General features: G+C 40.6%; 1 protein-coding gene across 1 annotated transcript in view; it reads right to left on the reverse strand.

Annotated features, from left to right (window-relative positions):
* Window positions 1-14,463, reverse strand: part of INSC (INSC spindle orientation adaptor protein) — a 144,399-nt gene that overhangs the window by 20,787 nt on the left and 109,149 nt on the right. The window contains exons 7-8 of the mRNA XM_048853523.2: window positions 13,945-14,116; window positions 10,933-11,111 (exon numbers count right to left, since the gene is read on the reverse strand). Coding sequence (XP_048709480.2) covers window positions 10,933-11,111; window positions 13,945-14,116 — 351 coding nt within the window. The remainder of the gene's footprint in view (window positions 1-10,932; window positions 11,112-13,944; window positions 14,117-14,463) is intronic.

Genomic DNA, 14,463 nt, shown 5'->3' on the forward strand with positions numbered 1-14,463 from the left:
GGAATTCCTCACATGCTTAAAAGTTATGTGAGTTAATGCTTTGCCAGACTGAGGCCTAAAAGCTAATTTTCAGTGATGCTGAGCACTCAGAACTCTGGGTGCTTAGCACCACTGTAAAAAAAACAGGCTCTAAACAAATGTATTAATGACTTAGGAGGTCTACAGTGTATTTTAAAAACTCTATAGGAAGTCTCTTCTCTTTAAATCTTATATAGCTTAATAATAATAAATATATGTTTCATATCTTTACAAGTGTTGCCACATCACGTTAGTCTTATGGATTTATAAAATTAACCTCTCAATATCTCACAGCACATATACAAAATCTAATAGAAGCTATCTAAATTGACAAGGACCTCACAGATATAAGAACCAGCTAGACAGCTATGTCACCTACATTTTTTAGTTTTAATATTAATTGGCAGCATTTGTATCATTACATCTTACAGTAAACAAAAACTGCTTTCTGTACTGCAAAAAAGAGTTTTTAACCCCCCCAAAAAAGCATAGTCTAACCAACCACAACTTCTACTGAATTTGTAAAAGATTAACTCCCCCTTTTGTCTTTTTTGTGGTCTGGTTGACACTGAAATATGGAATGATATTAAATCATGTCCATTACAGAAATAAAACACTTCTGGGAAATCAATCTTCTGTAAAGAAAAAATTGATTGAAATTTGAGGAAACTATTAAGTTAATTAAGGGTCTTTAAAGAAATTTTCATCAGATATGTTGAATGGAGAAGCATCATCTTGAAGAAATTATATTGCAAGGAGACAAATAGCCACAATGGACTATGATAATGTGTCTTCTTTTAAATAACAAATGTTGATTTATTAGCATGTTTAACCAATAGTGAACAAAGGTATCAAATTGTATTTGCATTATAACTAGATGGAAAATTCATTTACAGGCTAAAAAGGTAATGCAAAGTGAATGTCCTCATTGTAAACCCAAAGTGTGTCAAAAGGACTAAATGGCCAGAAGGTTTATTCACTGTTTGGGAAAACTCAGTCCCAAATGGAGACTAAAGGCTACCCAGCGGAGATGATGTGTGGGACAGGCGGGGTCAGGTGCCTACTTGGCATGCTCATACAGACTGAGCATGCTCAGTAACATCTGCTGAAGCCGCTGCCCTCTCTCTGTCCCCCCACTATTGGCAGTTACTGGTCAGTTCTGCTGCCTAGAAATTCCAACTATCAGAAACAGTGAAGATGCTAGCAAGGGAAAGATGAAGAAATAGAGGGAGAGTGAACAGGCATTAGAGGGCAATAGAGGTACATTTTGGGATCCAGTGGAATAAAGGATATCCTCCCAGTTGTGCCCTGCTCTTCAATGATCAGTATCCTAGTTTTATGAGTCCTGCCCTGTAGAGGTGAAAGTCATGATCTTTGTTGTTACTAAGGTCACTGTGTTTCATAAACTTTTACTGATACTGCTGATATATGGAGAGAAATTCAAACTCAAAATGAAAATGACCAAATCATTAAACTGAGTGGCAAAGAAGATCAATATGGAACTGTTAATCTTCTTAGTTAATTACTCCTTTAAGGCTGATTCATCGCTAAGTAAAATTAATTTCTGCTACACATTATGAGTGTGAATATTGTTTCACTTAAATGAATCAAATAAAGATAAGCCAGAGAGAGTTTGCAAAGTTCCAGACACCCGTCTCCAGGGATAAAGGCATGTCTGGCCATTTGCAAGAAGCAATATGGAGTTTTTAATTTACGTACAGAAATAAAGAAATCTAATAAACATCAAAGCAAAATCAACCTACCTGGAGGCAGCAAATGGAGAGCTTCCCCCCTCCCCCGCCCTGTCAAAGGCTGACAGCAGGTATTGCTTTTGAGGTATCAGACTTATGGAGCAAGACCTTTTAGACAATTAAGAGGTGCATCAAGAGGTCCTAAGAAACCTCTAAAAAATAGGAGTGAATTTCCTCTGGTGCCTGGTACTATATGAAGGAAGATTCAATACTATATGAGCCAGCACAGAATGTTTGGTATTTAGGACACAACATAGGATGGGTTTCAGAGTAGCAGCCGTGTTAGTCTCTAAGGTGCCACAAGTACTCCTTTTCTTTTAAACATAGGATGGGGATCCCTTTCCCTTCCAGACCTAAAAGAACAGAGAAGCAGCAGGGCACAGCTGTGTGTATGACAGTCGTTTGCCTTTTATCATCTTACTGGTTAGTAAAGGGCAGTGTCAAAGCAGCAGATGGAGACAGGAGATGTTGTAGCAGATGGTCTCAGGGAGATGCGAGAGGAATTCTTCTGGGAACCATAAGACTCAGCATGAGGGATTAAGACAAAATAAACACCTGACCTCTGGAGTAAAGGAGACACTTAATACTTCTATTTACTTATAGTTTTCCACAATCTATATTAATATTTTAAAGAAATAAATGACACAGGACTAGCCTGTAACTAGGACTGGAAGACAGTGTAGAGGTGTAGAAATCCCCCTTACTTGCCCACCTAGGCAACCTGGACTTTTCGTCTGAGTGACTAGAAGTAAGCATGATGCATGCATGCTTACTTCCTCCCTGGAGAAGGTGGGCAGGGGAATGGAGTGCAGGCAGTGCCAAGCCTCTCAATTGCTGGCCAGAGTAGCTGAGTGAGTGGGAGTAGTAATTTATTGGTTTCTATACCAGCAGTAAATTACTACTCTGCTGGGAGCAAGAAAGTCGCAGGAGTGGAATTGTGACTCAGAGAGGGACTAGGGAATTTTCAGAGTTTATACAGCACCCATTGCCCACAGCAGTGCTTGAGGTCACCAGCTAGCCATATGTTGTGATATTTATTTACAGGGAAAAGGTGCCGTGAAATATCAAAACTCCGCAGCAGTTTGAGATCTATTATATTGTTTGAAATCTATTTTTATTGTTTCCTGCCAGACTGGAGAGAACCAGAAGGAAGAAGCACTCTTATGTATTTGTGACTGCATCATTTTAGGTCTTACAAATTTATAACTACTCTAAAACCCATAGCATATCTTTATCATTTCCAGTTTCTACAGTAGACAAGTAGCTGCACTTTCTGCATCAGTTGACAGGCAAGGGCAGAGTCAGCATGGAGTAATAATAAATAAAAATTGGATATAAATATATATATATATAAATATAGTATAGATATAAATATAAAAATTATAGTATTTTCCATCCATAGATGCTATACACCAATGAGTAAATACTGTTTGCCCCACTTTACAGATGGTGAAAGAGAAGCACAGAGAAGTTAAATTATTTGCCCAAGGTGACATCAAATAGATGGCAGAGTCAGGAATAGATCCCAGGGCTGAAATTATGGCCCTAGTGAAGTCAATGGAAGTTTTACGACTGATTTCAACAGGGCCAGGATTTTGCCCCAGGTCCTCTGATTCTGTCTAGTGCCTTATACGCTGGAACATGCTGCCTGTCTTGCATGCTTCTAACTTCCAAGTACTGGATAATGACCATTTTGGCTGAGAAAGGACCCGTGGAGTTTAAGTCTCCATTGTTTTGACTCCACTGTGCTTGCCAAAGCTGATTTTCACACACAATTATATTCTTACATAACTATATTTTGACACTCCATGAAAAACTTATCCACCTCTTTTTTCAACGTTCAAACAACATAATTTGGCATGGAAGTGCAGAGATGTGCAGGTGTATTAAAAAAAGGGGGGGGGAGGGGTGGCTCCTGCAGGGAAATTATGGTCTCTTATAGAAAACTAATTAGGACACCAGTAATATAATGCATTGCTAGAGTTCCCCTGACTTGTGGCCTTGCTCTTACTTTTATATCTATTATTGGCACCCACTGCCTCTTGTTTAATTTCCTAAGTATTTTGTGGAATTTAATTACCATAATTTATCATCTTTTTCTTTGTTAATAGACACCAGAGATTACCTCACCACTCACTATGCAGCAAGGCATATGAATTCATTTTCTTAATGTGAGTCCTGTCACTACTATAAGCGACAGTGTTATGCCAGAACATTTAGTGTATTATATTATCCAGTCACAGAGCATATTTGGACAACTCTGGGTAAAGGAACTTTCCACCCCAGATAGTACTTCGCACAGCCTAAGAAATAGTAGAAAAAGGGACATCAAAAACCAAAAGTCATAAAAGCAAGAAAGTTCAGATCTATCTGTAATTTTTATGTAGACTCTCATATTAACAGATAGTTTAAAAGATCTTCAGTACATAACTTTTACCACCCCAGTGTAGAAGGGTAGGGGCATACTACCCAGTACTTATGCACAGTGTATGACAGGATATTGGCATCCAGAGAAAATGTGGCTGATCATATGCTTAAACATAGACTTTCATATTGTCGGAAGGATTGGTCCCCTCCCTGCTTTGATCATACAAGGAACAGGAGGAAACTATGGTCCGCTGGACTGAATACAGCCTGGGAGAGTTGGGAAACCTGATTTCTATTCCTTACTATGCTACTATCTGGCTGTGTGACACTGAGCAAGTGACTTAGCCCAAAATGTTAAAACATGGGTGTCTCAAGTAGGGCAGGAGCTTTTCCTTCCTACCCCAGTCCTTCTCTAGCAGAGACACTACACTAGCGGTTGTGATGCAGCAGGGCAGGGGATCTTTTGTCCTGTCTCAGCCAGGACCCCAATAAGATACCACACCATCAGAGGCAACAGTGGCAGGGGGAGACCTATGTTTCTTGCCCCCACCTTTTCTCTGACAACACCACCAAAGCCTCAGGGTGGAGATCAAGGCTTCGCAGCCTCCCTTCCCCCTTATACCATTTTATCTTGTTCTCTCTCCACGATTTTTAACGCAGTCCTGTCAAACTAAGGTGGAAGGGCACCCGGTACAGAGTACAATGCTTCACTGCCCAAATTCCTCCATCTCAAGTCCCCTGTTCTTAATAATTCTCAGGCAAACATATCCGGGGACCCATGCTGGCTTCCAAGTACAAGGCCATCTGGTCAGCAGCTTGAGAAAAAAAGCTGGTAAAGCCACCAATCTGATGATACTGAGCAGAACCTAGATGAGGAGTTCACAGGAAAGAATGAACCAGCTGATATTCAAGAAGCTCTGATTATAAAAAAGAATTTCTGATGCAGTAATAAAGGGTGAGATTTTCAAGGGAGCCTAATGGAGTTAGGCACTCAACTCCTACTGGCTTTTATTGGGAGCTAGGCACTTAACTTTTAGATCCCTTTGAAAAACCTCATCCTAAAGGCCTGGGTCATAATGTAACATCTGCCTCTCCTCTACTTTTGACCCTAAAATTACTGGGGGAGGGGGTTTCCCCCTAAGGGCAACACAACAGGAAAGCTTAGTAAATGGCCTGAGTGAGTAGAGGAGGAAGGAAAAAAAAATCTAGAAACTAGAGGAAGAGAGGCTATGATTTACTCAAAGCCTGCAACATCTCCAGCAAGAAGCTGCAAAAATGTGAAAACATCAGGATTATGTGGAAAACAGGAGGAACAGCTAGCTAACTGTGGGTCTCCAGGACTGAGTCAAAGGCCCTCCCCCATCCCATATACATTTGGGGAACATGGCTTACTGAGATATTAAACTTGGAATGCAAACATAACTGCTTTAAAATTGAGAGGTTCACTGCACATTAAGTCTTTGTACCCCTGGATAACGAAAGACCAAAAGCTGTTAGACTGCATTTCCACAACTTCACAGGTAAGGTGAGAATGCTAGCATCACTGAGGAGACAAGACAAGTGGAAATTCAGAAGGAACAGATTTCTTTTTTATTTTTCTCCCCATGTACAGAATGAAAGGAGTCCCTGAGCCACAAAAGTTTCAATTACACCTTCCTGTATCTGACAGTGCTAAAGATTCATGAAGACAACATGGTGCACATATTGCACAAACACAGCAGAGTACCAGTTTTCTCTGACAGGAGGAGCCTGAGGTCCCTGAACATGAAGAATCTTGATACTTACTAAACAGTCATTGGTATCTATATTAACACCAGTGCCAATTTTATAACGGTTCTTAATGAAAAGGTAGACGCTAATGCATACAAGCTCTCTTGGTCTTACTGGAGAGGTACAGTAGTTTTCTTTCTCCTTCTTAATGTAATGCTTTATCCCGCTTCTAGTTTTGGGATAAGAGAAAGAGGGAATTTTGTTCTGAGTGGTGGGATGGATCAACTTCTGCATAGCTCCTGATTGGATACCTGTGAACCAGTCCTTTGGGCCCCAGGAAGTGGTTTCTTCTTGGCATCCCCTGATAGTTGTGCAGAAATGCTGTTTTTTTATCTATGGAGCTTTCTTATGAGACAGGAAATAGAAATCCTTTTTTTCTTTCTTTCTTTCTTCTTTTTTTTTTTTTTTTTTTTTTGGAGAAGTGGAGACCTGTTTTGCGCTTCAGAGACTCTTAATGCTTTAAAGCAGTGGTTCCCAAACCTGGGACGTTTGTTCAGCGAAAGCCCCTTGTGGGCCCGGCCAGTTTGTTTACCTGCCACGTCCACAGGTTCAGCCGATCACGGCTCCCACTGGCTGCAGTTCGCTATGCCCGGCCCATGGGGGCTGCGGGAAGTGGCACGGGCCAAGGGACGTACTTTGCTGCAGCCCCCACAGTTCCTTTTCAGTTATTGCTAGAGGGAGGTTACTTCTCTAGACACTCTATCCTGTTCTTTACTAGAATTTATCCATGTAGCTTCTTGTCATTGGGGGTGATTTTAATGGCATAATGTTAACTTCATTGTATCGGTTTTATAGGTGGGGAGACTAAGGTACAGTGAGGTACATGACATGCCCAAGTTCACAAAGACTTAGTGATTCGCTCAAGACATAGGTCTGTGCACAGCTGGGAATATCATCCAGCGTTCCTGGCTCTCAGGGGTCAGACCATATGACTGGAGAATTGCTAATATAGTCTCTATTTTTAAGAAGGAGGGTGGGGAAGTGTTCCAGAAAACGACAGGACTGTTAGCTTGACTTCAATTTTATGCAAGGTCTTGGAACAAAATTTTGAAAGCAAAAGTAGTTAATGACATAGAAGTAAATGGTAATTGCGATAAAAAAATAACATGGCTTTACAAAAGGTAGATCATGCAAGACCAACATGATCTGCTTTGAGAAGAGAACTGATTTTTTAGACAAAAGAAATAAAGTAGATCGAATATATCTGGATTTCAGTAAGGGATTTGATACAGGCACTTATTAGTTAAACTGGAGAAGAGGGGGATTAATAGAAATTAATTGGTGAATTGAAAGCTGGAAAAGGAACCTGTTAAAGGAGAAACTACAGTGGGTCATACTGAAAGGTGAATGGTTAGGCTGGAGAGGAGTTATTAGTGGAGTTCCTCTGGGATCAGTCTTGGGACCAATCTTATTTAACATATTTATTAACGAGCAGGGCCGGCTCTAGGTTTTTTGCAGCCCCAAGCGGAATGCCGCCGAAGCAACAACAGAAAAAAAAGGGGGGGGCTCGGAATGCCGCCCTTTGAAAAGTGCCACCCCAATCACATGCTTGGTTTGCTGGTGCCTAGCTCCGGCCCTGTTAATGAGCTTGGCATAGAAAGTGGGAGTCTGCTAATAAAATTTGCAGATGACACAAAATTGGGAGGTATTGCCAGTATGGAGGAGGACTGGAGTATCATACAAGATGATCTGGATGACCTTGAAAACTGGAGTAATAAAAATGGGATGAAATTTAATAGTGCAAAGTGCAAGGTCATGCACTTAGAGACTAATAAGAATTTTTGCTATAAGCTGGTGACTCAACAGTTGGAAGTGACAGAGGAGGAGAAAGACCTGGGGGTATTGGTTCATCACAGGATGATTACGAGCTGCCAATGTGATGCAGCCATGAAAAAGGCTAATGCAGTTCTAGGATGTATCAGGCGAGGTACTTCCAGTGAAGACACGGAAGTGTTAGAACCATTATATAAGGCACTAGTGAGACCTCATTTGGAATACTGTGTGCTGTTTTGGTCTCCCATGTTTAAGAAAGATTAATTCAAACTGGAACAGGTGCAAAGAAGGGCTACTAGGATGATCTGAGGAATGAAAAACCTACCTTCAGAGAGGAAATTCAAAGAGTTTGGCTTGTTTGGCCTAACCAAAAGAAGGCTGGGGGGAGATGCATTGCTCTCTATAAATACATCAGAGGGATAAATACCTCCGAGGGAAAGGAGTTATTTAAGGTAAGCGCTAATGTATACCCAAGAACAAATGGATATAAACTGTCCATCAACCAGTTTATATTCCCATCATCACAGCATCTGGGCATATGACAAATTAAAACCAAGCAACATATTCTATTAAACTGCCATAATAGAACAAACATCCCACTTACAACACTACTAATGTCACCAGTATAAGATAACCTCTTGTGTCAAACAAATGCCTGTTCAGAAGCCATGGTTGAGCTCTTCCCTAAAGGCTGCATGTAGCAAGGGACAGCTGCCAATACAGTGTCACAGGGCCATTAGGTAGATGGGTCTTCCACTGATCCCCCTGAACCCATACAGATCCTTGGGGCTCTATTGCCTGGGAAAAGGTAGGCACAAACACCATCCTCTCTAGCAGAGCAACTGGAATGAAAACTGTACCATGAGAACCTTCTGGAGATTTCCTCCACTTTAGCCCTCCTGTTGTGGGTTGTCCCCAGAGGAATGGTGAACCAGCCCTAAATTCCCATTGCAAATTGAGCCATTCTGACAAAGGGAAGCTAGTAAGTTCTGAATATCCAAAAGGCAATATAAGTAGCAGTAATATAAAGCCTCCAGTCCTATAGTAATTAACACTGAAAGGATCATATTGCTAAAATTGCTTGACCGCATAAACATGCTTCTATTTTAAAAAAAAAAAAAAAAAGATAAGATCAACAGCAAATCAGGCTCATCCTAGGCACCAACCCAGAAACAGGTCCTAGCAGCATGATCTTCAGTTACACAACCTACTGCTACCTAGCAAATGTATAACGGTAAAACCCAGACACCTACTCCTTCCAGTCTATGTACCAGTCCTCCTTGAGCATTGCTGCTTCGCACCCCTGTCCTTCTTGCAACTACGAATGAGATAAATGGGTTGATGTGATCTAACCTCCTGCACATTTTCCAAGGGTCAGGCATTCAAAAGTTTCCTGTTACTTTAGTTAAGATGTCCTTTAATGGAAGTTAGCAAGTTGCAAGAGAATAGGAATGAGCTTATTGGCTAACACAATAATTGTAGGTTTCAGAGTAACACCCATGTTAGTCTGTATTCGCAAAAAGAAAAGGAGTACTTGTGGCACCTTAGAGACTAACCAATTTATTTGAGCATAAGCTTTCATGAGCTACAGCTCACTTCATCGGATGCATACTGTGGAAAATACAGAAGATTGTAATTTAAAACTTTTAACAGCTGCACTGCTACTATGAAGAAAATGGCCAGTCTGGCTCCCAAAGTCAATAGTGACTTTACCACTGAATTCAAAGGGAGCAGAATTGTGTCCACTGGAAGGAAGAGACAGAGGACAAAGAATCAGAGCGTATATGAAAGAAAGAGCGAGAGCACACAAATTACATATAGTAAATAATGGGCATAAAGTAAGCCAAACACCACGGCCTAGATCCTCAGGGGCACCAGAGCAGTGCTTGGCATGACAGAGTAGGGAAGGGACATCTGTGGCTTTTTACATTTTACCCTACCTTTCTACCATCATTCTCAATTCTTTCTGGCGATGGCAAAATGGCCACAGGTGCAAGTCAGAGCAGCCTCAGTGATCACTTGTCTTACCCCAACGGATGATGTCTACTTTGGAGCCTCTCCAGCAGCCAGGGTCACTGGAGAACACGGGGCTCCTATTGTGCCCCTCCCATCCCAAGTACAACCTGGAACACTCCTACACTGGGTGGCAAAGGGCTGACTATGTCATCCCAATCCTGAGCTGCTGTCTTTACCCAGGTGGAAGTCACCTTTGTGCTGCTGCAGTGGCACGAAGGAGACTGACTTAATAGGGGCTGAGGATCCGGCCCCATTGCTGTATCTAGATTGCCCACAAAAGGTAGACAGCTGATGAGGTTAGTGCCTCATCCTCTACCACACTGGCTAGCAGAGCTGACAGGCTCAAAACAGGATATAATTCTGCACTCTCTTTACATGAGTAATAGTGAGTGCATCCCTGAAAATTGGGAGCTCTAAAAAGTATTTTCTCTTATTGAGGCTGAATTCATACTACAGCTCTCACTTAAACAGTACCCTTCTAGAACTACACTAATGCAGGCCAGTGACTCATGGGCACATATGAGCTCTTTGTGATTAATTATGCATAACACATTTCTTTGCATTTAACTCTTTAGATTTCTTTAATGAAAAAGAAAAAAACAACTTCACTTGTTTAAACTACTTGCTACTCATCTAGGACTTGATCCAAAGCCCATTACATGAATTAGGCACTTATTCAGCCAGTAGAACTAGTAAACTCCTTTACATCTCAATCCTACAAACACTTGCATGCTTAACTTCATGTAGGTGAATAATTAGGACTACATGCATGCAGAAAGTCAAGCATGCACAAAAGTGCTTGAAGGATTTGAGCCTTAAAGAGCTGCACACAGAGGTGCTATGCATTTATGTTTAAATGATGGCCTGAAGGCTTAAGGAGATTTTCTATTAAATTTTCTAATAACTATAATTTTCTTAAATCAAAACATATGTTTTTCACACTAGGCAAAGGCCCCTTTGAATATATAATCTTCACTGGGCAAATATAAAACCTCAGCCATTTTTGATAAAGTCATGTTCAAAATAACTTTGTTCAATATTGTTCAAATTACACAGAGAGAGGAAAAAGAGAAAAAATTCGGCAGAAACCAAGCATGGAAAATATGGGACCAAAAAGTTTTGAATATATCAAGAACTGGATATTAGAATTGCAACTATTGTGCCACTTTATAACAGGAACTGCCACTGACTGCTACAGTCATGTGTAAACATAACGTTTTGTTCAGAAACCACTCACCTGATCTCGAGAATATGGAGTATCCACTATCTGCTTGTCAGCGCAAGCTGCTAGAAGAATTTTCATTGCATTCAAGTGAAGCAACATCTCGCAAGCCATTGTGTCAAAAAAAGTAATATTGGCAAGTGCTGCTGAAGCCAGAAGGAAAACTTCACCAGATGAGGCCTCTTGGCACAATTCTAGAAATGCAGAAAATAATTTAATTAATATAAATCAGTTACTCCTCAGCATGAAAAGATTTGTATAGGAGTTAAATATTCCTCTGAAATTAATATTAGACATTTCCACTTGCATTTTTGCAGACTGGACTGAAGCAGGTATAGATGGCAAGATAAATCTAGACTACAAGTCTCTGGGAGCATTCACTTAATTAGTGACCTAGGCTATCACACTTAACTTTCTCCATTGGATGTTGTTCAAGATAAATGTTATATTCCTAAACAAAATGAGATGCAGTCAGCAGATGGGTAAAACTAATGGATCCATGCAAATAAAATTCTGCAATTTATCTTACTGTTTCTAAAACTTTTTTATAATCTCAGACTACCCTGTATATTTTTAAATTTTGCAGACCTCTTAAAAAATGCTGCAGACACAGCTATTACCATCATAACCTCCTAAGTGCCTTTTAATTCCTGTACACATTTACTTGAACTAGGTCTGAGTCATCCAGCAATTTGATTTCAGTGCGTTTTAAAAATTAAAAATAAGAAGCGAGAGTCACTCAATTACTCAGCTATAAATATTACAAGGAAATTGATGACTGGATAGTGAAAAGGCTTTCCCAAATTTGAGTCATTCTATTCCTAAAGCTTATATTGCTTAGGCTTGGTGCATCTTATCATGCCTTATCTGATGATTTGGTGGTGGCAATAAAGGAAATAGCCCTGTCCTCAGTGACTCTGCCCTCAGGAACACAGATTCATTTTGGCATATTCCTGGCTGGCCATGATTGCTAGGCTTAAACACTGCTTGACGGGTAGCAAGCTAGCTCAACAAATGGAGTATAAATTGGAAATTGACAGCTGAGGAAGCTGGATTACCTTGCTCTTTATCCCCACATACTCATGCATTTCCCTCCCCTACCACCACCACCACCCTCCCAATGCACCCCCCCACCCACCCACCCCCCAACACACACACTGTACCAGTTCCAGGGCAAGTGTACTATGGGCTTCTAATCTTCAGACATGATGCTGAGGCCCAGTCTTGAAAAGTACACTGAACAGTAGAAAGTATCAAATAAGGTCTAGCAGATTTCGTACTCACTGGATTGGACAAGATAGTATGATTGCCATATCTGAGATCTAAAATAACTTTCCACATCTGGCATATTAAACCAACCCCAGGGACAGGTGTCTTTCAGCTTCCTCTGCTCAACAGGCCAACGTTTTGTAAGGACTGTTCACTTACAAATTCAACAAAATCCAAAGTCCAAAATACAACAGCTCTGATTGGAGCATCCTTGGGTGGTGCCCTGTAACTCCATTTCAGGCTGGGATTGGGCAAATTAGAGGTGGAATAGACTGGGTATTGATGACATACTGGGCACAAGAAGCAGCCCCCCTCAGAATGCCTAACACCGCCTCATTACAAAAGGGCTGCTGGGTAGAAGAGAGGTGTGTAGCATAGTGTGCCACAGCTGGGGAGGATCGGAGCACAGAGGTGCCTGTAGGCATAGTAGACCTACTTTTAATTAATGGAAATTGCAAGATGACAGTCTGCAGGGTAACAGTTGATGGTTAATAATTATATTCACAGGTTGAAACATTTTATTCAGTACTAAATCAGACTGTTAACTCCAGATTTGTGAGTGTTCTGTATTTACAACATCTGGGCAGTGGTAATGGTCATTTCATCCGTACAGTGTTTGTGAATGTGGAATGCCTGGGCAGAGTGGCAGCTAGGTGGATAGATCAAGGTTGATAAAAATATGGAGTGATTCTGATGTCGGTTTCATTCTATCCACTTGGACAGATTATGATGTACAGGCTTTTGTGAAGGAGTTGCAATGACTTCCAAGTATGGAATGTGACAGACCTGCTTAAGAGTATGTCACTTATCAGTAGCAGATAAAAGGTCCATTAGCCTAGTTGGTTGCTTGAGCTCAGTGGGATAGAGCAGAGACCTATGTATCTATTCTGCAGGTCTTGCATATGCAGTTAGCTGATGATTCTGGTATCTGTAAGTGTATGTAACTATGGATTGTTAAAGTATTTATATCTCTAATATGGAGGGAGTGGAGGAAGCACTTATTTGGCAGACTCTTGTACTGGAAGAGGCTAGAAAACAGCATTAAAAACTAAAGGTTACCCTACCTAGCAATGACTAAATACAGATATGAATGATGTCTCAGACCATAATACTAGCTTCTTAATTTACAAGAATGTTATCATTAACGCCAGATAAAGGCAAACCCCAGTCACGTGCTGTAGCAAATCATTGTTGACTGGAGGATGCATTTTGGTCTTCATCATTAAGTTGTACTTGTCACCACTACATTCCACCTCTTGCGTTAGCATGCACTGATATCCTAATGAAATGGCCACTTTTTAATGAACAAGAACAAGTCATACAGTAATTTTTGTATAAAGTATCATACAGTTGTAGAAAGCTAATGGGGTTGATTCTCCACTCACTTTCACCAGTTTTACACTGATAGCTCTTCACTGACTTCTGTATTGTTACTCCTGATTTATACCAGCGTAGGTGAGATGATAACCAGGCACATGGTTTTAGGCCTCAAATGGCTACTATTTTCACAAATAAATTGTATTTGAACTTTGGCTACAAGTCAAGAATGTTAGAACTATCGAAGAATTTCCAACTTCAGGATTTAAAACAACTGACCTATTCCACATAGATTTCTACTGTGGAACATTATAGTGGCAAGAAAGGCAAATACTCCTTCGAGAACATTGCTAATGGAGGAAAGTTTGTCTTTAATCATAAGTTTTTTTCTTCTTTTCCAGTGAGTCCAAGAAAGGCTTAAAACAAACCCTGTATACTTACTGACAAGTGCTGTGACAATTTCCTCCATATTCTCCAGAAAGCTGCTGAGATGCTGAGTGAAAGTGAGATGTGGAGATGTGATTTGTGCTATTACCGCTGCTGCTTCTGCACGAGTGGCTTCAGAATGGGTACTATCTGTGAGAATGTCAGCCAAGCACAATATCCCATCGACCTGTGGGGGAGGAGGGGGGAAACAGTTGGATACAGGCTAACCAATAAAGACAAATATTTTCACAGCCAAATTAGGATTTACATGTGTGCATTGTATACTACTTACAAAACTACTGAACTGATTTGTTTTCAAAATTGGCTTGAACCTTAGGAATCAATGACATATACCAAACAAAAAGCTAATAGATTCAGCCTTTTTAAAAATTGAGGGCAACATAAAAAAAATATGCTCAGAATACACAGGGGTTGGGGTGGGGAAAGTGTTTCTTCCCCATCCCCAAGCTTTTATAACTCAAAATGACTGAGTTGATTTTGCTCAAACATAACAAAAATGTTTTGGCAGAGACG

This window comes from Caretta caretta, chromosome 6 (assembly GCF_965140235.1).
Source record: "Caretta caretta isolate rCarCar2 chromosome 6, rCarCar1.hap1, whole genome shotgun sequence".
Classification (NCBI taxonomy): Eukaryota; Metazoa; Chordata; order Testudines; family Cheloniidae; genus Caretta; species Caretta caretta.